Raw genomic sequence first — 26,977 nt, forward strand, 5'->3', positions numbered from 1 at the left:
CCTAGCACAGAGAATTCAACCCAAACACAATTATTACTAAACAAAAGGAAAAATACTTGACCTATTGGACAGAAACGACAAAAACCCAAAACAAACTCGATTGCTATTTGGCCCTAAACAGACAATACACCATGGCTGAATACCTGACCATGGTAAAAGATAGCAAACTGAGAAAAACCTTGACAATGTACAGACTTAGTGAACATAGCCTGGCCATCGAAAAAGGCAGACCCGGCTGCCAAGAGAGGACAGGATATGCTCTCACTGCAGTCAGGGAGTGGTGGAGACAGAGATGCACTTCCTCACAACTTGCGGAAACTATCAGGACATGAGGGAGAATTTCTACCCAAAATTCACAAAAATATGCCCTGAATTCAAAATTTGAATGACCTCCAAAAACTCCCATATCTATTGGGGGAACAGAGAAAATGTGTAACTATAGCGGCAAACTATGTTACAGCTTGCCACAAGCAGAGGGACAACCAGTGACACATTAAATCTAAGAAAAGATTATATGCATATTATATGTGTGTATATCTATGTATACATGGGTATACTTGTCTATACACTGTATGTCTAGATCGGTGTTTATGTGGTCAATCATACATGTATTTTTGTGCTTTGGCAACATAAGATGTATCTTGTCATGCCAATAAAGCAATTTGAATTGAATTGAATTGAATTGACAGAGAGAGACAGAGAGAGAGAGAGAGAGCGAGAGCGAGAGACAGAGAGAGGGGCAGAGAGAGAGAGAGAGAGACAGAGAGAGAGAGAGACAGAGAGAGAGAGACAGAGAGAGAGCGAGAGACAGAGAGAGAGAGAGACAGAGAGAGACAGAGAGAGAGAATCTGTGCACCGTCACTGCCATAACTGGGCAGAGAATCCGCCATCTGCTGGACACAGAGGCTCAGACATGGGCAATGATGGGGGACACGAGGCCACAGTCTCTGCAGGGGTTTGTTACCCCCTCCCCCACCCTCGCCCCCTCCCCACCCTTGCCCCCTCGCCCCCTCCCCCACTCTCGCCCCCTCCCCCACTCTCGCCCCATCCCCACCCTTGCCCCCTCCACCACTCTCGCCTCCTCCCCACCCTCGCCCCCTCCCCCACTCTCGCCCCCTCCCCCACCCTCGCCCCCTCCCCCACCCTCGCCCCCTCGCCCCCTCCCTCACCCTCGCCCCCTCGTCCCCTCGCCCACCCTCGCCCCCTCCCCAACCATCGCCCCCTCGCCCCTCCCTCGCCCCCTCCCCAACCCTCGCCCCCTTATCCACCTTCGCCCCCTCCCCCACCCTCGCCCCCTCATCCACCTTCGCCCCCTCAACCACCTTCGCCCCCTCCCGCACCCTCGCCCCCTCTCCCCCCTCCCCACCCTCGCCCCCTCACGGCCTCCCCCACCCTCACCCCCTCGCCCCCTCCACCACCCTCGCCCCCCTCCCTCACCCTTCTCCCCCACCCTCGCCCCTCACCTTCTGTTTGTTGCTGCAGATTCCCTCCAGGTCGCTGATCAGTGAGGATTTGCGTTGCAGGAGGACTCGCTCCAACTCCTCGAAGGTGCCGCTGATCTCGCTCACCGCGTGGTTCTTGCGCTCGGTCAGCTGCCGACAGATCTCATGGACCAACTCGATGGCAGCGTTCAGCTGTGGGAGTCTGAGGAGCAAAGTTTCACCGTTAGCCCCGGAACCCCAAAACCTCAAAACCCCAGAACCCCGGAAACCCAAAACCCCAAAACCCCAAAACCCCGGAAACCCGAAACCCTGGGAAACCCGAAACCCCGAAACCCAGAAACCCCAAAACCCCCCGGAACCCCGAAACATAAGAACATCAGAAGTAGTAGCAGGAGTCGGCCATTCGGCCCCTCGAGCCTGCTCCGCCATTCAATAAGATCATGGCTGATGATCTACCTCATCTCCACTTCCCTGCACTATCCCCATATCCCTCGATTCCCTTAAAATTCAAAAATCTATCGATTTCTGTCTTGAATATACTCAACGACTGAGCCTCCACAGCCCTCTGGGGTAGAGAATTCCAAAGATTCACCACCCTCTGAGTGAAGAAATTCCTCCTCATCTCAGTCCTAAATGGCCGACCCCTTATTCTGAGACTGTGACCCCTGGTTCTAGACTCCCCAGCCAGGGGAAACATCCTCCCTGCATCTACCCTGTCAAGCCCTGTAAGAATTTTGTAAGTTTCAATGAGATCACCTCTCATTCTTCTAAACTCTAGAGAATATAGGCCTAGTCTACTCAATCTCTCCTCATAGGACAATCCCCCCATCCCAGGAACCAGTCTGGTGAACCTTCGTTGCACTCCCTCTATGGCAAGTCTATCCTTCCTTAGGTAAGGAGACCAAAACTGTCCTCAATACTCCAGGTGTGGTCTCACCAGGGCCTATATAATTACAGTAAGACGTCTTTACTCTTATACTCAAATCCTCTTGTAATAAAGGCCAACAGACCATTTGCTTTCCTAATTGCTTGCTGTACCTGCATGTTAACATAGAAACATAGAAGATAGGAGCAGGAGTAGGCCATTCAGCCCTTCGAGCCTGCTCCGCCATTCAATGAGATCGTGGCTGATCATCCAAATTCAGTACCCTGTCCTGCCTTCTCCCCATATCCCTTGATCCCTTTAGCCTTAAGAAATATATTTAATGAACTGGCCTCCACCACCCTCTGTGGCAGAGAATTCCACAGGTTCACCACTCTCTGGGTGAAGAAAGTCCTCCTCATTTCAGTCCTAAATGGCTTACCCCTTATCCTTAGACTATGACCTCCGGTTCTGGACTCCCCGGCCATCATAACATCCTTCCTGCATCTAGTCTGTCCAGGCCTGACAGAATTTTATAGGTTTCGATGAGATCCCCTCTCAATCTTCTAAACTCCAGTGAGTATAAGCCCAATCGACACACTCTCTCCTCATACGTCATTCCTGCCATCCCAGGTATCAGCCTGGTGAATCTTCGCTGCACTCCTTCCATGGCAAGCACATCCTTCCTCAGGTAAGGTGACCAAAACTGCACACAATACTCAAGGTGCGGTCTCACCAAGGCCCTGTACAACTGCAGCAAGACATCCTTGTTCCTGTACTCGAACCCTCTCGCTACGAAGGCCAACATACCATTTGACTTCTTAACCGCCTGCTGCACCTGCATGCTTACCTTCAGCGACTGGTGCACAAGAACACCCAGGTCTCTTTGCACTTCCCCTTCTCCCAATCTATTGCCATTCAAATAATAATCTGCCTTCCTGTTTTTGCCACCAAAGTGGATAACCTCACATTTATCCACATTATAGTGCATTTGCCATGTTTCTGCCCAATCACCCAATCTGTCCAAATCGTACTGGAGTTTCTCGACATCCTCCTCACAGCTTACCCTCCCACCCAGCTTTGTGTCGTCTGCAAATTTGGAGATATTACATCCAATTCCCTCGTCCAGATCATTAATATATATTGTATTAATTAAGAAAGGGAAAATAGAATATGAGAGTAAGCTAGCAAGGAACATAAAAACTGACTGTAAAAGTCAAGCGTAGGTCCCTTGCAGTCAGAATCAGGGGAATTTATAATGGGAAACAAAGAAATGGCAGACCAACTAAATTCATACTTTGGTTCTGTCTTCACAAAGGAGGACACAAATAACCTCCCAGAGATGCCGGGGAACATAGGGCCTGATGAAAGGGTGGAACTGAAAGAAATCAGTATTTGTAGGGAAATGGTGTTAGGAAAATTGATGGGACTGAAGGCCGATAAATCCCCAGGGCCTGATAATCTACATCCTAGGGTACTTAAGGAAGTGGCCCTAGAAATAGTAGATGCATTGCTGGTCATCTTCCAAAACTCGATAGACTCTGGAACAGTACCCATGGATTGGAGGGTAGCTAATGTTACCCCACTATTCAAAAAAGGTGGTAGAGAGAAAGCGGGGAATTATAGACCGGTAAGCCTGACATCGGTAGTGGGGAAAATGCTAGAATCTATTATAAAAGATGTAATAGCAGAGCACTTGGTAAGCAGTGACAGGATCGGACAAAGTCAACATGGATTTACAAAAGGTAAATCATGCTTGACTAATCTACTGGAATTTTTTGAGGATGTAACTGGTAAAATAGATAAGGGAGAATGCTATCCCTAATTTCCCTTGTTAGCCACGGTTGAGTCACCTTTTTTGTTTTATTTTTATGCCAAACTGGGATGAACAAATTCTGTAGCTCATCCATTCGGTCTTTGAATGTTTGCCATTGCCTATCCACCGTCAACCCTTTGAATGCCATTCCCCAATCAATCCTACCCAACTCGCTCCTCAGACCATTGTAGTTTCCTTTATTTAAATTGAGGACCCTAGTCTCTGAGAATAGTATAGGAATAGGAGGATAGAGCAGATGAATGCGTGGCTAAAGAGTTGGTGCAGGAGGGAGGGCTTTAGTTTCCTGGATCACTGGGCCTGCTTCTGGGGAAGGTGGGACTTGTACAAGTCGGACAGGTTGCACCTGAACCAGAGCGGGACAAATATCCTTGCGGGAAGGTTTGCTAGCACTGTTCGGGGGGGTTTAAACTAAAATGGCAGGGGGTTGGGAACCTGAGCAGGGAGACAGAGGAAAGGGAAACAGGGATAAAAGCAAAAGATAGGAAGGAGAAAAACAAAAGTGGCAGTCAGAGAAATCAACGGTTTAATTCAAACGTGGCCACAGTAAATAATAATTCTAATAGGTCTAAGAGCGTTAAAAAAACAAGCCTGAAGGCTTTGTGTCTTAATGCGAGGAGCATTTGTAATAAGGTGGACGAATTGGCTGCGCAAATAGAGGTCAACGAATATGATTTGGTTGGGATTACGGAAACGTGGCTCAAGGATGGCCAAGACTGGGAACCCAACATCCAGGGGTATTCGATATTCAGGAAAGATAGGCAAAAAGGAAAGGGAGGTGGGGTAGCATTACTGGTTAAAGAAGGGATTAATACAATTGTAATGAAGGATATTAGCTCTGATGATGTGGAATCTGTATGGGTAGAATTGAGAAATACTAAGGGGAAAAAAACATTAGTGGGAGTGGTATATAGACCTCCAAACAGTAAGGCGGAGGTTGGGGATGGCATTAAAAGGGAAATTAAAGAAGCGTGCAATAAGGGCACAGCAGTCATCATGGGTGACTTTAATCTACATATAGATTGGGCTAACCAAATTAGTAACAATACTGTGGAGGAGGAATTCCTGGAGTGTTTACGGGATGGTTTCCTGGACCAATATGTCGAGGAACCAACCTTTCAGTGATTCGTGTACAAGGACACCCAGGTCCCGCTGAACACCAACATTTCCCAATCTCACACCATTTAAAAAATACTCTGCTTTTCTATTTTTTCTACCAAAGTGGATAACTTCACATTTCTCCACATTATATTCCATTTACCATGTTCTTGCCCACTCACTGAGCCTCCGAAACCCCAAAACCAAAAACCCCCAAATCCTCGGCCTCGCCACAAACAATGTTATCAATGTCAATATCAGCAGGAAGAGCCACAGGGGCACGGCTCTCCGCTCCCCCCTCGCCCACACACAGGGGCACCGCTCTCCGCACCCCCCCTCGCCCACACAGGGCACCGCTCCCCCCCCCCGCCCACACAGGGGCACGGCTCTCCGCTCCCCCCTCGCCCACACACAGGGGCACCGCTCTCCGCTCCCCCCCACCCGCCCACACAGGGGCACCGCTCTCCGCACCCCCCCTCGCCCACACAGGGCACCGCTCCCCCGCCCCCACCCACACAGGGGCACCGCTCTCCACTCCCCCCTCGCCCACACAGGGGCACCGCTTTCTGCTCCCCCCTCGCCCACACAGGGGCACGGATCTCCGCTCCCCCCTCGCACACACACAGGGGCACCGCTCATCCCCCCCACCCGCCCACACAGGGGCACCACTCTCCGCACCCCCCTCGCCCACACACAGGGGCACCGCTCTCCGCTCCCCCCTCGCCCACACACAGGGGCACCGCTCTCCGCACCCCCCTCGCCCACACAGGGCACCGCTCCCCCCCCCGCCCACACAGGGGCACGGCTCTCCGCTCCCCCCTCGCCCACACACAGGGGCACCGCTCTCCGCTCCCCCCCACCCGCCCACACAGGGGCACCGCTCTCCGCACCCCCCCTCGCCCACACAGGGCACCGCTCCCCCGCCCCCACCCACACAGGGGCACCGCTCTCCACTCCCCCCTCGCCCACACAGGGGCACCGCTTTCTGCTCCCCCCTCGCCCACACAGGGGCACGGATCTCCGCTCCCCCCTCGCACACACACAGGGGCACCGCTCATCCCCCCCACCCGCCCACACAGGGGCACCGCTCTCCGCACCCCCCTCGCCCACACAGGGGCACCGCTCCCCCCCCCCACCCGCCCACACAGGGGCACCGCTCTCTGCTCCCCCACCCGCCCACACAGGGGCACGGCTCTCCGCTCCCCCCTCGCCCACACACAGGGGCACTGCACTCCGCTCCCCCACCCGCCCACACAGGGGCACAGCTCTCCGCTCCCCCCTCGCCCACACACAGGGGCACCGCTCCCCCCCCCCACCCGCCCACACAGGGGCACCGCTCTCTGCCCCCCCCACCTGCCCACACAGGGGCACGGCTCTCTGCTCACCCCCCTCGCCCACACACAGGGGCACCGCTCTCCGCACCCCCCTCGCCCACACAGGGCACCGCTCCCCCCCCCGCCCACACAGGGGCACGGCTCTCCGCTCCCCCCTCGCCCACACAGAGGGGCACCGCTCTCCGCTCCCCCCCACCCGCCCACACAGGGGCACCGCTCTCCGCACCCCCCCATCGCCCACACAGGGCACCGCTCCCCCGCCCCCACCCACACAGGGGCACCGCTCTCCACTCCCCCCTCGCCCACACAGGGGCACCGCTTTCTGCTCCCCCCTCGCCCACACAGGGGCACGGATCTCCGCTCCCCCCTCGCACACACACAGGGGCACCGCTCATCCCCCCCACCCGCCCACACAGGGGCACCGCTCTCCGCACCCCCCTCGCCCACACAGGGGCACCGCTCCCCCCCCCCCCACCCGCCCACACAGGGGCACCGCTCTCTGCTCCCCCACCCGCCCACACAGGGGCACGGCTCTCCGCTCCCCCCTCGCCCACACACAGGGGCACCGCTCCCCCCCCCACCCGCCCACACAGGGGCACCGCTCTCTGCCCCCCCCACCTGCCCACACAGGGGCACGGCTCTCTGCTCACCCCCCTCGCCCACACACAGGGGCACCGCTCTCCGCACCCCCCTCGCCCACACAGGGGCACCGCTCCCCCCCCACCCGCCCACACAGGGGCACGGCTCTCCGCTCCCCCCTCACCCACACAGGGGCACCGCTCCCCGCTCCGGCTCCTCGCCCACACACAGGGGCATCGCTCTCCGCTCCCCCCTCGCCCACACAGGGGCACCGCTCACCCCCCCCACCTGCCCACACAGGGGCACCGCTCACCCCCCCACCTGCCCACACAGGGGCACGGCTCCCTGCTCACCCCCCTCGCCCACACACAGGGGCACCGCTCACCCCCCCCACCTGCCCACACAGGAGCACCGCTCTCTGCTCCCCCCTCGCCCACACACAGGGGCACCGCTCCCCGCTCCGGCCCCTCGCCCACACAGGGGCATCGCTCTCCGCTCCCCCCTCGCCCACACAGGGGCACCGCTCTCCCCGCTCCCCCCTCGCCCACACACAGGGGCACCGCTCCCCCCCCGCCCACACAGGGCACCGCTCCCCCCCCCCCCCGCCCACACAGGGCACCGCTCTCTGCTCCACCCCCCCTCGCACACACAGGGGCATCGCTCTCTGCTCCCCCCCCCCTCGCACACACAGGGGCACGGCTCACCCCGCCCACACAGGGGCACCGCTCTCCGCTCCCCCCCCCTCGCACACACAGGGGCACGGCTCACCCCGCCCACACAGGGGCACCGCTCTTCGCTCCCCCCTCGCCCACACACAGGGGCACCGCTCACCCCCCCCCCCACCCGCCCACACAGGGGCACCGCTCTCCGCTCCCCCCCCCGCCCACACAGGGGCACCGCTCTCCGCTCCCCCCTCGCCCACACAGGGGCACCGCTCCCCCCCCCGCCCACACAGGGGCACGGCTCTCCGCTCCCCCCCCCCTCGCCCACACAGGGGCACCGCTCCCCCCCCCCCCCACACAGGCAATGCTCTCCACTACCCCCCCCCTCGCCCACACACAGGCACCGCTCCCCGCTCCTCCCCCCTCACCACACACGGGCACCGCTCTCTGCTCCTCCCCCCCTCGCCACACACGGGCACCGCTCTCTGCTCCTCCCCCCCCTCACCACACACGGGAACCGCTCTCTGCTCCTCCCCCCCTCGCCACACACGGGCACCGCTCTCCGCTCCTCCCCCCCCTCGCCACACCACAGGCACCGCTCCCCGCTCCTCCCCCCTCGCCCACACACGGGCACCGCTCTCCGCTCCTCCCCCCTCACCACACACGGGCACCGCTCTCTGCTCCTCCCCCCCCTCGCCACACACAGGCACCACTCTCCGCTCCCCCCTCGCCACACACGGGCACCGCTCTCCGCTCCTCCCCCCCTCGCCACACACAGGCACCGCTCTCTGCTCCTCCCCCCTCACCACACACGGGCACCGCTCTCTGCTCCTCCCCCCCTCGCCACACATGGGCACCGCTCTCTGCTCCTCCCCCCCTCACCACACACGGGCACCGCTCTCTGCTCCTCCCCCCCTCACCACACATGGGCACCACTCTCCGCTCCCCCCCCTTCTGCCCACACAAAGGCACTGCTCCCCCCTCCGGCCCCTCGCCCACACACAGGGGCATCGCTCTCCGCTCCCCCCCCCCTCTGCCCACACACAGGCGCCGCTCTCCGCTCCCCCCCCCCTCGCCCACACACAGGCACCGCTCTCTGCTCTCCCCCCTCGCCCACTTACAGGCACCGCTCTCCGCTGCCCCCCCCCCTCGCCCACACACAGGCAACCGCTCTCGCCGCTCCCCCCCTCCGGCCCCTCGCCCACACACAGGCACCCGCTCTCTCCCGCTTCCCCCCCTCCGGCCCCTCGCCCACACACAGGCACCGCTCTCCGCTCTCCCCCCCCCTCCGGCCCCTCACCCACACACAGGCACCGCTCTCCGCTCCCCCCCCCTCGCCCACACACAGGCACCGCTCTCCCGCTCCCCCCCCTCGCCCACACACAGAGGCATCGCTCTCCGCTCCGGCCCCTCGCCCACACACAGGCACCGCTCTCCGCTCCCCCCCTCCGGCCCCTCACCCACACACAGGCACCGCTCTCCGCTCCCCCCCCTCCGGCCCCTCACCCCACACACAGGCACCGCTCTCCGCTCCCCCCCCTCGCCCACACACAGGCACCGCTCTCCACTCCGGCCCCTCGCCCACACACAGACACCGCTCTCCGCTCCGGCCCCTCGCCCCACACACAGGCACCGCTCTCCGCTCCCCCCCTCCGGCCCCTCACCCACACACAGGCACCGCTCTCTGCTCCCCCCCTCGCCCACACACAGAGGCATCGCTCTCCGCTCCGGCCCCTCGCCCACACACAGGCACCGCTCTCCGCTCCCCCCCTCGCCCACACAGGGGCCCCACTCTCCGCTCCCCCCCTCCGGCCCCCTCGCCCACACACAGGCACTGCTCTCCGCTCCCCCCCCTCGCCCACACACAGGCAGCGTTCTCCGCTCCCCCCACCCTCGCCCACACACAGGCACTGCTCTCCGCTCCCCCCCTCGCCCACACATAGGCAGCGCTCTCCGCTCCACCCCCCCTTGCCCACACAGGGGCAACCGCTCTCCACTCCGGCCCCTCGCCCACACACAGACACTGCTCTCCGCTCCCCCCCCCACCACCCACACAGGCACACGCTGGGAAAAGGGACAAACACTGGCACAATTCTCCACCCTATCCTCCCCCTGCATGTTTTTGGACTGTTGTGTACATTTGGGACCTCAGTCAGCTCCCAGAGTAGGCAGAGGGGGTGGGGAGGGGGGTCGCGGGCACAGGCATAGATTCTTCACCGGGTTTTGATGGCGTCCAGCTGCTTCTTCAGTGAGGACTTGTGCTGCTCCACCACATCACTGAGCGGCACCGTCTGGTGCTCCCGGTGCTCTCCCTCGGTGCAGTCCCGACACATCGCCGTCTCACAGGAACCACAGTAAAACTCCATCACCTAGAACACGAGCGAAAGAGTGAGAGAGCGGGAGAGAGAGAGAGAGAGAGACAGACAGAGAGAGACAGAGAGAGAGAGAGACAGAGGGAGAGAGAGAGGCAGAGGGAGAGAGAGAGACAGAGAGAGAGAGAGAGGGAGCGACAGAGGGAGAGAGAGAGAGAGAGAGGGAGAGAGGGAGAGATAGAGAGAGAGAGAGAGAGGCAGAGAGAGAGAGGGAGAGAGAGAGAAAGAGGGAGCGACAGAGGGAGAGAGAGAAAGAGAGAGAGAGAGAGAGAGACAGAGGGAGCGACAGAGGGAGAGAGAGAAAGAGAGAGAGAGAGAGGGAGAGATAGAGAGAGAGAGAGAGAGAGGCAGAGAGAGAGAGGGAGAGAGAGAGAAAGAGGGAGCGAAAGAGGGAAAGAGAGAGAGCCAGAGGGAGAGAGAGAGAGGCAGAGAGGGAGAAAGACACGGAGAAAAATAAAGACTGGCCTTTCTCCACAGCCTTTCACGACCACCGGACGTCTCAAAGCGCTTTACAGCCAATGAAGAACTTTTGGAGTGTAGTCACTGTTGTAATGTGGGAAACGCAGCACCAATTTGTGCACAGCAAGCTCCCACAAACAGCAATGAGATAATGACCAGATCATCTGTTTTAGTGATATTGGCCCCTGGACACTGATGAGAACTCCCCTGCTCTTTTACCAATAGTGGCCATGGGACGGTTTACAGCCACCTCAGAGAGCAGACTGAGCCTCAGTTTAACGTTTCATCCGAATGACGGCACCTCCGACAGTGCGGCGCTCCCTCAGTACTGCCCCTCCGACAGTGCGGCGCTCCCTCAGTACTGCCCATCCGACAGTGCAGCGCTCCCTCAGTACTGCCCCTCCGACAGTGCGGCATTCCCTCAGTACTGCCCCTCCGACAGTGCGGCACTCCCTCAGTACTGGCCCTCCGACAGTGCGGCGCTCCCTCAGTACAGCCCCTCCGACAGTGCGGTGCTCCCTCAGTACTGCCCCTCCGACAGTGCAGCGCTCCCTCAGTACTGCCCCTCCGACAGTGCGGCACTCCCTCAGTACTGGCCCTCCGACAGTGCGGCGCTCCCTCAGTACAGCCCCTCCGACAGTGCGGTGCTCCCTCAGTACTGCCCCTCCGACAGTGCAGCGCTCCCTCAGCGCTGCCCCTCCAACAGTGCGGCGCTCCCTCAGTACTGCCCCTCCGACAGTGCAGCGCTCCCTCAGTACTGCCCCTCCAACAGTGCAGCGCTCCTTCAGTACTGCCCCTCCGACAGTGCAGTGCTCCCTCAGTACTGCCCCTCTGACAGTGCGGTGCTCCCTCAGTACTGCCCCTCCGACAGTGCAGCGCTCCCTCAGCGCTGCCCCTTCGACAGTGCGGCACTCCCTCAGTACTGCCCCTCCGACAGTGCAGCACTCCCTCAGTACTGCCCCTCCGACAGTGCAGCACTCCCTCAGTACTGCCCCTCCAACAGTGCGGTGCTCCCTCAGTACTGCCCCTCCAACAGTGTGGCGCTCCCTCAGTACTGCCCCTCCGACAGTGCGGCGCTCCCTCAGTACTGTCCCTCCGACAGTGCAGCTCTCCCTCAGTACTGTCCCTCCAACAGTGCGGCGCTCCCTCAGTACTGCCCCTCTGACAGTGCGGCGCTCCCTCAGTACTGCCCCTCCGACAGTGCGGCGCTCCCTCAGTACTGCCCCTCCGACAGTGCGGCGCTCCCTCATTACTGCCCCTCCGACAGTGCGGCGCTCCCTCAGTACTGCCCCTCTGACAGTGCGGCGCTCCCTCAGTACTGCCCCTCCGACAGTGCGGCGCTCCCTCAGTACTGCCCCTCTGACAGTGCGGCGCTTCCTCAGTACTGCCCCTCCGACAGTGCGGTGCTCCCTCAGTACTGCCCCTCTGACAGTGCAGCACTCCCTCAGTACTGCCCCTCCAACAGTGCGGCACTCCCTCAGAACTGCCCCTCCGACAGTGCAGCACTCCCTCAGTACTGTCCCTCCGACAGTGCAGCGCTCCCTCAGTACTGCCCCTCCGACAGTGCGGCGCTCCCTCAGTACTGCCCCTCCGACAGTGCGGCGCTCCCTCAGTACTGCCCCTCTGACAGTGCGGCGCTCCCTCAGTACTGACCCTCCGACAGTGCGGCGCTCCCTCAGTACTGCCCCTCCGACAGTGCGGCGCTCCCTCAGTACTGCCCCTCCGACAGTGTGGCGCTCCCTCAGTACTGCCCCTCCGACAGTGCGGCGCTCCCTCAGTACTGCCCCTCCGACAGTGTGGTGCTCCCTCAGTACTGCCCCTCCGACAGGGCGGCGCTCCCTCAGTACTGACCCTCCGACAGTACAGCGCTCCCTCAGTACTGCCCCTCCAACAGTGCAGCACTCCCTCAGTACTGCCCCTCTGACAGTGCGGCGCTCCCTCAGTACTGACCCTCCGACAGTGCGGCGCTCCCTCAGTACTGCCCCTCCGACAGTGCGGCGCTCCCTCAGTACTGCCCCTCCGACAGTGTGGTGCTCCCTCAGTACTGCCCCTCCGACAGGGCGGCGCTCCCTCAGTACTGACCCTCCGACAGTACAGCGCTCCCTCAGTACTGCCCCTCCAACAGTGCAGCACTCCCTCAGTACTGCCCCTCTGACAGTGCGGCGCTCCCTCAGTACTGACCCTCCGACAGTGCGGCGCTCCCTCAGTACTGCCCCTACTACAGTGCGGCGCTCCCTCAGTACTGCCCCTCCGACAGTGTGGCGCTCCCTCAGTACTGCCCCTCCGACAGTGCAGCGCTCCCTCAGTACTGCACCTCCGACAGTGCGGCTCTCCCTCAGTACTGCCCCTCCGACAGTGTGGCGCTCCCTTAGTACTGCCCCTCCGACAGTGCGGCGCTCCCTCAGTACTGCCCCTCCGACAGTGCGGCGCTCCCTCAGTACTGCCCCTCCGACAGTGCGGCGCTCCCTCAGTACTGCCCCTCCGACAGTGTGGCGCTCCCTCAGTACTGCCCCTCCGACAGTGTGGCGCTCCCTCAGTACTGCCCCTCCGACAGTGTGGCGCTCCCTCAGTACTGCCCCTCCGACAGGGCGGCGCTCCCTTAGTACTGCCCCTCCGACAGGGCGGCGCTCCCTCAGTACTGCCCCTGGGAGTGTTGGCCTGGATTTTTGTGCTGAAGTCTGTGGAGTGGGGCTTTGAACTCATGACCTTCTGACTCAGTGGCGAGAGAGCTGCCCACAGAGCCACAGAGAGAGAGGGAGAGAGAGCGAGGGATGGAGAGTTGGCAGAGGTCCCTCCAGTCCACAGAGGGTGTGTGTGTAACCTGTAGTTCGAGCCTTTCTGCCCGATGCCCGACTCGCTCAATGAGAAACTCTTCCAGTTGTCTGCAGCTCCGACTCGTCCAAGTTAATGGGCTCTTGCTGCACTTGCTTGTTAACTGCTGGCCGCTCATGGTCTGTTTCCAGAACTCTACATAGAGTCATAACGGCACAGAAGGTGGCCATTCGGCCCATCGAGTCGGTGCCGGCTCTCTGTTGAGCGATCCAGTCAGTCCCATTCCCCCGCTCTATCCCCGGAGCCCTGCAAGTTTATTTCCCTCAAGTGCCTCCCCTTGAAAACATTGAGTGTCTCCGCTTCCACCACTTCCGTCGGCAGCGAGTTCCAGGTCCTCACCACTCGCTGCGTAAAAATGTTTTTCCTCACATCCCCCCTGTATCTCTTGCCCAAAACCTTCAATCTGTGTCTCCGAGTCCTTGTACCATCAACTAGTGGGAACAGCCTTTCCCCGTCTAGCCTGTCCAAACCCGTCATAATCTTGTACACCTCCATCAAATCACCCCTCAACCTCCTTTGCTCTAATGAAAACAAATCCAGCTTCTCCAACCTGGCCTTGTAGCTAAGATCCCCCATCCCCGGAACCATTCTGGTAAATCTCCTCTGCACCCTCTCAAGGGCCTTCATGTCTGGCGCTGGACTGAGGGGCGGGTTCTGTGTGGGGAGGGGAGGGGCCTGTTTGGCTGTGGAATTGGCTCTAATCATTAAACCTGGTGTCCCCTCAGTACTCCCGACCTCCGCCCTCCAACCCTTGATCCCCGACCCATCTCGCTCCAAGACTCGCGCCACTGACCTTTCCCTCGTGGTTGGGGCAGGACAGGGATTGTCCAGACACCGCGCTGACCGTCTCCTTCATGGAAGCCTCCTCTCGGCTGCAAGCTGGGTCTCTCTGCAGGACCTCCATCAGATTGGTGATGAAGAAGTTGTTCTGAAGAGCGGCCACTCCTTTCTCTGGGAGGATGGAGGTCTGACGGCAGACGGGGCAGGACAGGGTCAGGCTCTGGGGCGGGATATAATTCTGGAGACACCTGGAGTGACAGGAGGCAGCATCAGAGTGAGTGCAAGACTGCAACAGCTCCTGAACACACTCAATATCACCCACACCAATCCCAGCACACCCAGCACACCCTCACTCCGCTCCCAGCACACCCAGCACTCCGCTCCCAGCATACCCAGCACACCACTCGCAGCACACACCCACTCCGCTCCCAGCACACCCCACTCCGCTCCCAGCATGCCCAGCACGCCACTCCCAGCACAGCCAGCACACCCAGCACACCCCCACTCTGCTCCCAGCACAACCAGCACAGCCCGACTCCACTCCCAGCACACCCCCACTCTATTCCCAGCACTCCGCACCCAGCACACCCAGCACTCCCCCACTCTGCTCCCAGCACACACAGCACACCCCCACTCCGCTCCCAGCGAACCCCCACTCCGCACCCAGCACACCCCCACTCCGCTCCCAGCATGCCGCATCCAGCACACCCCCACTCCGATCCCAGCAAAACCCCACACTGCTCCCAGCACAACCCCACTCTGCTCCCAGCAGACCTCCACTCTGCTCCCAGCACACCAAGCACTCTGCTCCCAGCACAAGCCCACTCCGATCCCAGCATACCCCCACTCCGCTCCCAGCACACCCCCACTCCACTCCGAGCACACCCCCACACCAATCCCAGCACCCCCCCACTCCGCTTCCAGCACACACCCACTCCGCTCCCAGCACACCCAGCACTCCGCTCCCAGCACACCCAGCACACCAATCCCAGCACTCACCCTCTCTGATCCCAGCACACCCAACACTCCGCTCCCAGCATACCCAGCACGCCGATCCCAGCATACCCTGCACGCAGATCCCAGCATACCCTGCACGCCGATCCCAGCACAACCCCACTCTGCTCGCAGCACACCCACCACTTCGCTCCCAGCACACCCACACTCCGATCCCAGCACACCCCTACTCCGCTCCCAGCACACACACCACTCCGCTCCCAGCACAACCCCACTTTGCTCCCAGCACACCCACCATTCCGATCCCAGCACACCCAGCACGCCACTCCCAGCACAACCAGCTCTCCAATCCCAGCACACCAAGCACTCCGATCCCAGCACACCCAGCACTCTGCTCCCAGCACACACCCACTCCGCCCCAGCACACCCAGCACTCCGCTCCCAGCACATCCAGCACTCCGCTCCCAGCACACCCCCACTCCGCTCCCAGCACACCCACACTCCGCTCCCGGCACATCCAGCACTCCGCTCCCAGGGCATTCAGCACTCCGATCCCGGCACTCCCCACTCCGATCCCAGCACACCCACACTCCGATCCCAGCACAACAATCCCAGCACACTCAGCACACCGCTCCCAGCACACCCCACTCCGCTCCCAGCTCACCCAGCACTCCGCTCCCAGCACACCCCCATTCCACTCCCAGCACACCTAGCACTCCGCTCCCAGCAGAACCCCACTCTGCTCCCAGCACACCCCCAGTCTGCTCCCACCACACCCAGCACGCCCCCGCTCCGATCCCAGCACATCCCCACTCTACTCCCAGCACACCCCCACTCCGCTCCCAGCACACCGCTCCAAGCACACCCAGCACTCCGCTCCCAGCACACCCAGCACTCCGCTCCCAGCACATCCCCACTCCGCTCCCAGCACACCCAGCACTCCGCTCCCAGCACACCCAGCACTCCGCTCCCAGCACACCCAGCACTCCGCTCCCAGCACACCCAGCACTCCCCTCCGAGCACACACCCAATCCGCTCCCAGAACACTCCCACTCCGCTCCCAGCACACACAGCACTCCACTCCCAGCACACCCCCAATCCGCTCCCAGAACACTCCCACTCCGCTCCCAGCACACACAGCACTCCGATCCCAGCACACCCAGCACTCCAATCCCAGCACACCCCCACTCCGATCCCAGCACAACAATCCCAGCACACGCAACACACCGATCCCAGCACACCCTGCACGCCGATCCCAGCACACCCCCACTCCGCTCCCAGCACACCCAGCACTCCGCTCCCAGCACACCCAGCACTCTGCTCCCAGCACACCCAGCACTCCGCTCCTAGCACTACCCTGCTCAGATCCCAGCACACACCCACTCTGCTCCCAGCACACGCACACTCCGCTCCCAGCACACCGAGCACACCGCACACAGCACACCCCCACTCCGATCCCAGCACACCCCCACTCCACTCCCAGCACATCCCCACTCCGATCCCTGCACACGCAGCACTCCGATCCCAGCACACGCAGCGCTCCACTTCCAGCACACCCCCACTCCGATCCCAGCAAACCCAGCACTCCGATCCCAGCACACCCAGCACTCCACTCCCAGCACACCCAGCACGCCGACCCCAGCACATATAGCACTCTGATGCCAGCACACCCAGCACTCCAATCCCAGCACACCCAGCTCATCAATCCCAGCACACCCAGCACTTTTATCCCAGGACATCTAGCACTCCGCTCTCAGCACTCCCCCACTCCAATCCCAGCACTCCCCCACTCCGATCCCAGCACACCCCCACTCCGATCCCAGCACGCCGATCCCAGCACACCCTGCACTCCGATCCCAGCACAGCCTCACTCCAATCCCAGCACACCCCCACTCCGCTCCCAGCACACCCAGCACTCTGCTCCCAACACACCCCCACTCCGCTCCCAGCACACCCACCACTCCGTTCCCAGCACACCCCCACTATGCTCCCAGCACACCCCCACTCTGCTCCCAGCACACCCAGCACTCCGCTCCCAGCACACCCAGCACTCCCCTCCGAGCACACACCCAATCCGCTCCCAGAACACTCCCACTCCGCTCCCAGCACACACAGCACTCCACTCCCAGCACACCCCCAATCCGCTCCCAGAACACTCCCACTCCGCTCCCAGCACACACAGCACTCCGATCCCAGCACACCCAGCACTCCAATCCCAGCACACCCCCACTCCGATCCCAGCACAACAATCCCAGCACACGCAACACACCGATCCCAGCACACCCTGCACGCCGATCCCAGCACACCCCCACTCCGCTCCCAGCACACCCAGCACTCCGCTCCCAGCACACCCAGCACTCTGCTCCCAGCACACCCAGCACTCCGCTCCTAGCACTACCCTGCTCAGATCCCAGCACACACCCACTCTGCTCCCAGCACACGCACACTCCGCTCCCAGCACACCGAGCACACCGCACACAGCACACCCCCACTCCGATCCCAGCACACCCCCACTCCACTCCCAGCACATCCCCACTCCGATCCCTGCACACGCAGCACTCCGATCCCAGCACACGCAGCGCTCCACTTCCAGCACACCCCCACTCCGATCCCAGCAAACCCAGCACTCCGATCCCAGCACACCCAGCACTCCACTCCCAGCACACCCAGCACGCCGACCCCAGCACATATAGCACTCTGATGCCAGCACACCCAGCACTCCAATCCCAGCACACCCAGCTCATCAATCCCAGCACACCCAGCACTTTTATCCCAGGACATCTAGCACTCCGCTCTCAGCACTCCCCCACTCCAATCCCAGCACTCCCCCACTCCGATCCCAGCACACCCCCACTCCGATCCCAGCACGCCGATCCCAGCACACCCTGCACTCCGATCCCAGCACAGCCTCACTCCAATCCCAGCACACCCCCACTCCGCTCCCAGCACACCCAGCACTCTGCTCCCAACACACCCCCACTCCGCTCCCAGCACACCCACCACTCCGTTCCCAGCACACCCCCACTATGCTCCCAGCACACCCCCACTCTGCTCCCAGCACACCCCCACTCTGCTCCCAGCACACCCAGCACTCCGATCCCAGCACACCACCACTCCGATCCCAGCACACCCCCAATCCACTCCCAGCACTGTGCTCCCAGCACACCCAGCACTCTGCTCCCAGCACACCCAGCACTCCGCTCCCAGCACACCCAGCACTCCGCTCCCAGCACACGCTGCACTCCGATCCCAGCACACCCCCACTCCGATCCCAGCACACCCCCAATCCGCTCCCAGCACACCCAGCATTCCACTCCCAGCACACCCAGCACTCCGCTCCCTGCACACCCAGCACTCCACTCACAGCACACCCCCACTCCGCTCCCAGCACACCCAGCACTCCGCTCCCAGCACACCCAGCACTCCTCTCCCAGCACACCCCCACTCCACACACAGCACACCCCCACTCCGATCCCAGCACACCCAGCATTACGCTCCCAGCACACCCCCACTCAAATCCCAGCACACCCAGCACTCTGATCCCAGCAAACGCAGCGCTCCGCTCCCAGCACACCCCCACTCCGATCCCAGCACACCCAGCACTACGCTCCCAGCACATCCCCACTCCGGTCCCAGCACACCCAGCCCACCAGTCCCAGCTCACCTCCACTCCGCTCCCAGCACACCCCCACTCTGCTCCCAACACACCCACACTCCGCTCCCAGCACATCCAGCACTCCGCTCCCAGCACATCCAGCACTCCGATCCCGGCACTCCCCGACTACTCTCTCGGCACTCCCCCACTCCGATCCCAGCACACCCACACTCCGATCCCACCACAATAATCCCAGCACACTCAGCACACCGCTCCCAGCACAAACCCACCCCGCTCCCAGCACACCCAGCACTCTGATCCCAGCAAACACAGCGCTCCGCTCCCAGCACACCCCCACTCCGATCCCAGCACACCCAGCACTACGCTCCCAGCACACCCCCACTCCGATCCCAGCACACCCAACACACCAATCCCAGCTCACCTCCCCTCCGCTCCCAGCACACCCCCACTCTGCTCCCAACACACCCACACTCCGCTCCCAGCACATCCAGCACTCCGCTCCCAGCACACCCACACTCCGATCCCAGCACACCCACACTCCGCTCCCAGCACACCCAGCACTCCGCTCCCAGCACATCCAGCACTCCGATCCCGGCACTCCCCGACTACGCTCTTGGCACTCCCCCACTCCGATCCCAGCACACCCACACTCCGATCCCACCACAATAATCCCAGCACACTCAGCACACCGCTCCCAGCACACCCGACCCTGCTCCCAGCACTCCGCTCCCAGCACACCCCCACTCCACTCCCAGCACACCCAGCAGTCCGCTCCCAGCACACCCACACTCCGATCCCAGCACACCCAGCACTCCACTCCCAACACACCCAGCACGCCGATCCCAGCACAACCCCACTCTGCTCCCAGCACACCCAGCACTCCGCTCCCAGCACACCAACACTCCGATCCCAGCAAACCCCCACTCCGCTCCCAGCACACCCAGCACTCCGCTCCCAGCACAACCCCACTCTGCTCCCAGCACACCCCCAGTCTGCTCCCAGCACACCCAGCACTCCCCTGCTCCGATCACAGCACACCCCCACTCTGCTCCCAGCACAACCCCACTCTGCTCCCAGCACACCCAGCACTCCGCTCCCAGCACACCCCCACTCTGCTCCCAGCACAACCCCACTTTGCTCCCAACACAACAAGCACGCTGATCCCAGCACAACCCCACTCTGCTCCCAGCACACCCAGCACTCCGCTCCCAGCACACCCAGCACTCCGCTCCCAGCACACCCCCACTCCGCTCCCAGCATGCCGCATCCAGCACACCCCCACTCCGATCCCAGCAAAACCCCACACTGCTCCCAGCACAACCCCACTCTGCTCTCAGCAGACCTCCACTCTGCTCCCAGCACACCAAGCACTCCGCTCCCAGCACAAGCCCACTCCGATCCCAGCATACCCCCACTCCGCTCCCAGCACACCCCCACTCCACTCCCAGCACACCCCCACACCAATCCCAGCACCCCCCCACTCCGCTTCCAGCACACACCCACTCTGCTCCCAGCACACCCCCACACCAATCCCAGCACACCCCCACTCCACTCCCAGCACACCCCCACACCAATCCCAGCACACCCAGCACTCCATTCCCAGCACACCCAGCACTCCGATCCCAGCACACCCAGCACTCTGCTCGCAGCACACCCCCACTCCACTCACAGCACACCCAGCACTGCGATCCCTGCACACCCAGCACCCCAATCCCAGCACAACCAGAAATCCAATCCCAGCAAACCCAGCACTCTGCTCCCAGCGCTCCCCCACTCCGATCGCAGCACACCCAGCACTCCGATCCCAGCACAACCACCACTTCGCTCCCAGCACACCGCTCCAAGCACACCCAGCACTCCACTCCCAGTACACCCCACTCTGCTCGCAGCACACCCAGCACTCTGCTCCCAGCACACCCACACTCCGATCCCAGCACACCCCCACTCTGCTCCCAGCACACCCACCACTCCGCTCCCAGCACACCCACACTCCGATCCCAGCACACCCCCACTCCGATCCCAGCACACCCAGCACTCCGATCCCAGCACAACCACCACTCCGCTCCCAGCACACCGCTCCCAGCACACCCAGCACTCCGCTCCCAGCACACCCAGCACACCAATCCCAGCACTCACCCTCTCTGATCCCAGCACACCCAACACTCCGCTCCCAGCACACCCAGCACGCCGATCCCAGCATACCCTGCACGCCGATCCCAGCATACCCTGCACGCCGATCCCAGCACAACCCCACACTGCTCGCAGCACACCCACCACTTCGCTCCCAGCACACCCACACTCTGATCCCAGCACACCCCTACTCCGCTCCCAGCACACCCACCACTCCGCTCCCAGCACAACCCCACTTTGCTCCCAGCAGACCCACCATTCCGATCCCAGCACACCCAGCACTCCACTCCCAGCACAACCAGCTCTCCAATCCCAGCACACCAAGCACTCCGATCCCAGCACACCCAGCACTCTGCTCCCAGCACACACCCACTCCGCCCCAGCACACCCAGCACTCCGCTCCCAGCACATCCAGCACTCCGCTCCCAGCACACCCCCACTCCGCTCCCAGCACACCCACACTCCGCTCCCGGCACATCCAGCACTCCGCTCCCAGGGCATTCAGCACTCCGATCCCGGCACTCCCCGACTCCGCTCTCGGCACTCCCCCACTCCGATCCCAGCACACCCACACTCCGATCCCAGCACAACAATCCCAGCACACTCAGCACACCGCTCCCAGCACACCCCACTCTGCTCCCAGCACACCCAGCACTCCGCTCCCAGCACACCCCCATTCCACTCCCAGCACACCTAGCACTCCGCTCCCAGCAGAACCCCACTCTGCTCCCAGCACACCCCCAGTCTGCTCCCACCACACCCAGCACGCCCCCGCTCCGATCCCAGCAGATCCCCACTCTACTCCCAGCAAACCCCCACTCCGCTCCCAGCACACCGCTCCAAGCACACCCAGCACTCCGCTCCCAGCACACCCAGCACTCCGCTCCCAGCACATCCCCACTCCGCTCCCAGCACACCCAGCACTCCGCTCCCAGCACACCCAGCACTCCGCTCCCAGCACACCCAGCACTCCGCTCCCAGCACACCCAACACTCCCCTCCAACCACACACCCAATCCGCTCCCAGAACACTCCCACTCCGCTCCCAGCACACACAGCACTCCGCTCCCAGCACACCCCCAATCCGCTCCCAGAACACTCCCACTCCGCTCCCAGCACACACAGCACTCCGATCCCAGCACACCCAGCACTCCAATCCCAGCACACCCCCACTCCGATCCCAGCAAAACAATCCCAGCACACGCAACACACCGATCCCAGCACACCCTGCACGCCGATCCCAGCACACCCCCACTCCGCTCCCAGCACACCCAGCACTCCGCTCCCAGCACACCCAGCACTCTGCTCCCAGCACACCCAGCACTCCGCTCCTAGCACTACCCTGCTCAGATCCCAGCACACACCCACTCTGCTCCCAGCACACGCACACTCCGCTCCCAGCACACCGAGCACACCGCACACAGCACACCCCCACTCCGATCCCAGCACACCCCCACTCCACTCCCAGCACATCCCCACTCCGATCCCTGCACACGCAGCACTCCGATCCCAGCACACGCAGCGCTCCACTTCCAGCACACCCCCACTCCGATCCCAGCAAACCCAGCACTCCGATCCCAGCACACCCAGCACTCCACTCCCAGCACACCCAGCACGCCGACCCCAGCACATATAGCACTCTGATGCCAGCACACCCAGCACTCCAATCCCAGCACACCCAGCTCATCAATCCCAGCACACCCAGCACTTTTATCCCAGGACACCTAGCACTCCGCTCTCAGCACTCCCCCACTCCGATCCCAGCACACCCCCACTCCGATCCCAGCACAACAATCCCAGCACACCCAGCACACTGCTCCCAGCACACCTCACTCCACTCCCAGCACACCCAGCACTCCGATCCCAGCACGCCGATCCCAGCACACCCTGCACTCCGATCCCAGCACAGCCCCACTCCGCTCCCAGCACACCCAGCACTCCGCTCCCAGCACACCCTCACTCCAATCCCAGCACACCCCCACTCCGCTCCCAGCACACCCAGCACTCTGCTCCCAACACACCCCCACTCCGCTCCAAGCACACCCACCACTCCGTTCCCAGCACACCCCCACTATGCTCCCAGCACACCCCCACTCTGCTCCCAGCACACCCCCACTCTGCTCCCAGCACACCCAGCACTCCGATCCCAGCACACCACCACTCCGATCCCAGCACACCCCCAATCCACTCCCAGCACTGTGCTCCCAGCACACCCAGCACTCTGATCCCAGCACACCCAGCACTCCGCTCCCAGCACACCCAGCACTCCGCTCCCAGCACACGCTGCACTCCGATCCCAGCACACCCCCACTCCGATCCCAGCACACCCCCAATCCGCTCCCAGCACACCCAGCATTCCACTCCCAGCACACCCAGCAATCCGCTCCCTGCACACCCAGCACTCCACTCACAGCACACCCCCACTCCGCTCCCAGCACACCCCCACTCCGATCCCAGCACACCCAGCATTACGCTCCCAGCACACCCCCACTCAAATCCCAGCACACCCAGCACTCTGATCCCAGCAAACGCAGCGCTCCGCTCCCAGCACACCCCCACTCCGATCCCAGCACACCCAGCACTACGCTCCAAGCACATCCCCACTCCGGTCCCAGCACACCCAGCCCACCAGTCCCAGCTCACCTCCACTCCGCTCCCAGCACACCCCCAGTCTGCTCCCAACACACCCACACTCCGCTCCCAGCACATCCAGCACTCCGCTCCCAGCACACCCACACTCCGATCCCAGCACACCCACACTCCGCTCCCAGCACTCCGCTCCCAGCACATCCAGCACTCCGATCCCGGCACTCCCCGACTACGCTCTCGGCACTCCCCCACTCCGATCCCAGCACACCCACACTCCGATCCCAACACAATAATCCCAGCACACTCAGCACACCGCTCCCAGCACAAACCCACCCCGCTCCCAGCACACCCAGCACTCTGATCCCAGCAAATACAGCGCTCCGCTCCCAGCACACCCCAACTCCGATCCCAGCAGACCCAGCACTACGCTCCCAGCACACACCCACTCCGATCCCAGCACACCCAGCACACCAATCCCAGCTCACCTCCACTCCGCTCCCAGCACACCCCCACTCTGCTCCCAACACACCCACACTCCGCACCCAGCACATCCAGCACTCCGCTCCCAGCACACCCACACTCCGATCCCAGCACACCCACACTCCGATCCCAGCACACCCAGCACTCCACTCCCAGCACATCCAGCACTCCGATCCCGGCACTCCCCGACTCCGCTCTCGGCACTCCCCCACTCTGATCCCAGCACACCCACACTCCGATCCCAGCACAACAATCCCAGCACACTCAGGCCACCGCTCCCAGCACACCCCAATCCGCTCCCAGCACTCCGCTCCCAGCACACCCCCACTCCACTCCCAGCACACCCAGCACTCTGCTCCCAGCACACCCACAGTCCGATCCCAGCACACCCAGCACACCGCTCCCAACACACCCAGAATGCCGCTCCCAGCACAACCCCACTCTGCTCCCAGCACACCCAGCACTCCGCTCCCAGCACACCCACACTCCGATCCCAGCACACCCCCACTCCGCTCCCAGCACACCCAGCACTCCGCTCCCAGCACAACCCCACTCCGCTCCCAGCACACCCCCACTCCGCTCCCACCACACCCAGCACACCCAGCACTCCGCTCTCAGCACACCCCCACTCCACTCCCAGCACACCCCCACTTCGCTCCCAACACAACCAGCACGCCGATCCCAGCACAACCCCACTCTGCTCCCAGCACACCCAGCACTCCGCTCCCAGCACACCCACACTCCGATCCCAGCACACCCACACTCCGATCCCAGCACACCCAGCACTCCGCTCCCAGCACATCCAGCACTCCGATCCCGGCACTCCCCGACTACGCTCTCGGCACTCCCAGCACTCCGCTCCCAGCACACCCAGCACTCTGCTCCCAGCACACCCAGCACTCCGCTCCCAGCACTCCCCCGCTCCGATCCCAGCATACACCCACTCTGCTCCCAGCACACGCACACTCCGCTCCCAGCACACCCAGCACGCCGCACACAGCACACCCCAACTCCGATCCCAGCACACCCCCACTCCACTCCCAGCACAGCCCCACTCCGCTCCCAGCACACCCAGCACTCCGATCCCAGCAAACCCTGCACTCCGATCCCAGCACAGCCCCAATTCGCTCCCAGCACACCCAGCACTCCGATCCCAGCACGCCGATCCCAGCACACGCTGCACTCCAATCCCAGCACAGCCCCACTCCGCTCCCAGCACACCCAGCACTCAGCTCCCAGCACACCCTCACTCCGATCCCAGCACACCCCCACTCCACTCACAGCACACCCAGCTCTCCGCTCCCAGCTCACCCCCACTACGCTCCCAGCACACCCACCACTCCGTTCCAGCACACCCCCACTCTGCTCCCAGCACACCCCCACTCTGCTCCCAGCACACCCCCACTCCGCTCCCAGCACACCCAGCACTCCGATCACAGCACACCCCCACTCCGATCCCAGCACACCCCCAATCTGCTCCCAGCACACCCAGCACCCTGCTCCCAGCACACCCGGCACTCCGCTCCCAGCACACCCAGTACTCCGCTCCCAGCACACCCTGCACTCCGATCCCAGCACACCCCCACTCCGATCCCAGCACACCCCCAATCCTCTCCCAGCACACCCAGCATTCCGCTCCCAGCACACCCAGCACTCCACTCCCAACACACCCCCACTCCGCTCCCAGCACACCCATCACTCCGCTCCCAGCACACCCAGCACACCCAGCACTCCTCTCCCAGCACACCCCCACTCCGCACACAGCACACCCCCACTCCGATCCCAGCACGCCCAGCATTATGCTCCCAGCACACCCCTAATCCGATCCCAGCACACCCAGCACTCTGATCCCAGCACACACAGCGCTCCACTCCCAGCACACCCCCACTCCGATCCCAGCACACCCAGCACTACACTCCCAGCACAGCCCCACTCCGATCCCAGCACACCCAGCACTCCAATCCCAGCACACACCCCCTCCACTCCCAGCACACCCACACTCCGCTCCCAACACATCCAGCACTCCGCTCCCAGCACACCCACACTCCGATCCCAGCACACCCACACTCCGCTCCCAGCACACCCAGCACTCCACTCCCAGCACATCCAGCACTCCGATCCCGGCACTCCCCGACTCCGCTCTCGGCACTCCCCCACTCTGATCCCAGCACACCCACACTCCGATCCCAGCACAACAATCCCAGCACACTCAGGCCACCGCTCCCAGCACACCCCAATCCGCTCCCAGCACTCCGCTCCCAGCACACCCCCACTCCACTCCCAGCACACCCAGCACTCTGCTCCCAGCACACCCACAGTCCGATCCCAGCACACCCAGCACACCGCTCCCAACACACCCAGAATGCCGCTCCCAGCACAACCCCACTCTGCTCCCAGCACACCCAGCACTCCGCTCCCAGCACACCCACACTCCGATCCCAGCACACCCCCACTCCGCTCCCAGCACACCCAGCACTCCGCTCCCAGCACAACCCCACTCCGCTCCCAGCACACCCCCACTCCGCTCCCACCACACCCAGCACACCGCTCTCAGCACACCCCCACTGCACTCCCAGCACACCCCCACTTCGCTCCCAACACAACCAGCACGCCGATCCCAGCACAACCCCACTCTGCTCCCAGCACACCCAGCACTCCGCTCCCAGCACACCCACACTCCGATCCCAGCACACCCCCACTCCGCTCCCAGCATACCCAGCACTCCGCTCCCAGCACAACCCCACTCCGCTCCCAGCACACCCCCACTCTGCTCCCACCACACCCAGCACTCCCCCGCTCCAATCCCAGCAAACCCCCCCTCTGCTACCAGCACACCCCCACTCCGCTCCCAGCACACCCAGAACTCCGCTCCCAGCACACCCAGCACTCCGCTCGCAGCACACCCCCAATCCGCTCCAAGCACACCCAGCACTCTGCTCCCAGCATACCCAGCAC

The 26,977-nt window shown here is 62.6% G+C and overlaps 1 protein-coding gene across 2 annotated transcripts in view; it reads right to left on the minus strand.

The window, feature by feature from the left end:
* Window positions 1-26,977, minus strand: part of LOC147112208 (tripartite motif-containing protein 2-like) — a 320,620-nt gene that overhangs the window by 44,062 nt on the left and 249,581 nt on the right. For both annotated transcript variants that reach the window (XM_085999868.1, XM_085999867.1), the window contains 3 exons: window positions 14,268-14,502; window positions 10,029-10,180; window positions 1,464-1,644 (listed from right to left, as the gene is read on the minus strand). In XM_085999868.1, coding sequence (XP_085855994.1) covers window positions 1,464-1,644; window positions 10,029-10,180; window positions 14,268-14,502 — 568 coding nt within the window. The remainder of the gene's footprint in view (window positions 1-1,463; window positions 1,645-10,028; window positions 10,181-14,267; window positions 14,503-26,977) is intronic.

Source organism: Somniosus microcephalus, chromosome 10 (assembly GCF_052327205.1).
Source record: "Somniosus microcephalus isolate GS21.2 chromosome 10, FLI_Smic_1.0, whole genome shotgun sequence".
Lineage (NCBI taxonomy): Eukaryota > Metazoa > Chordata > Chondrichthyes > Squaliformes > Somniosidae > Somniosus > Somniosus microcephalus.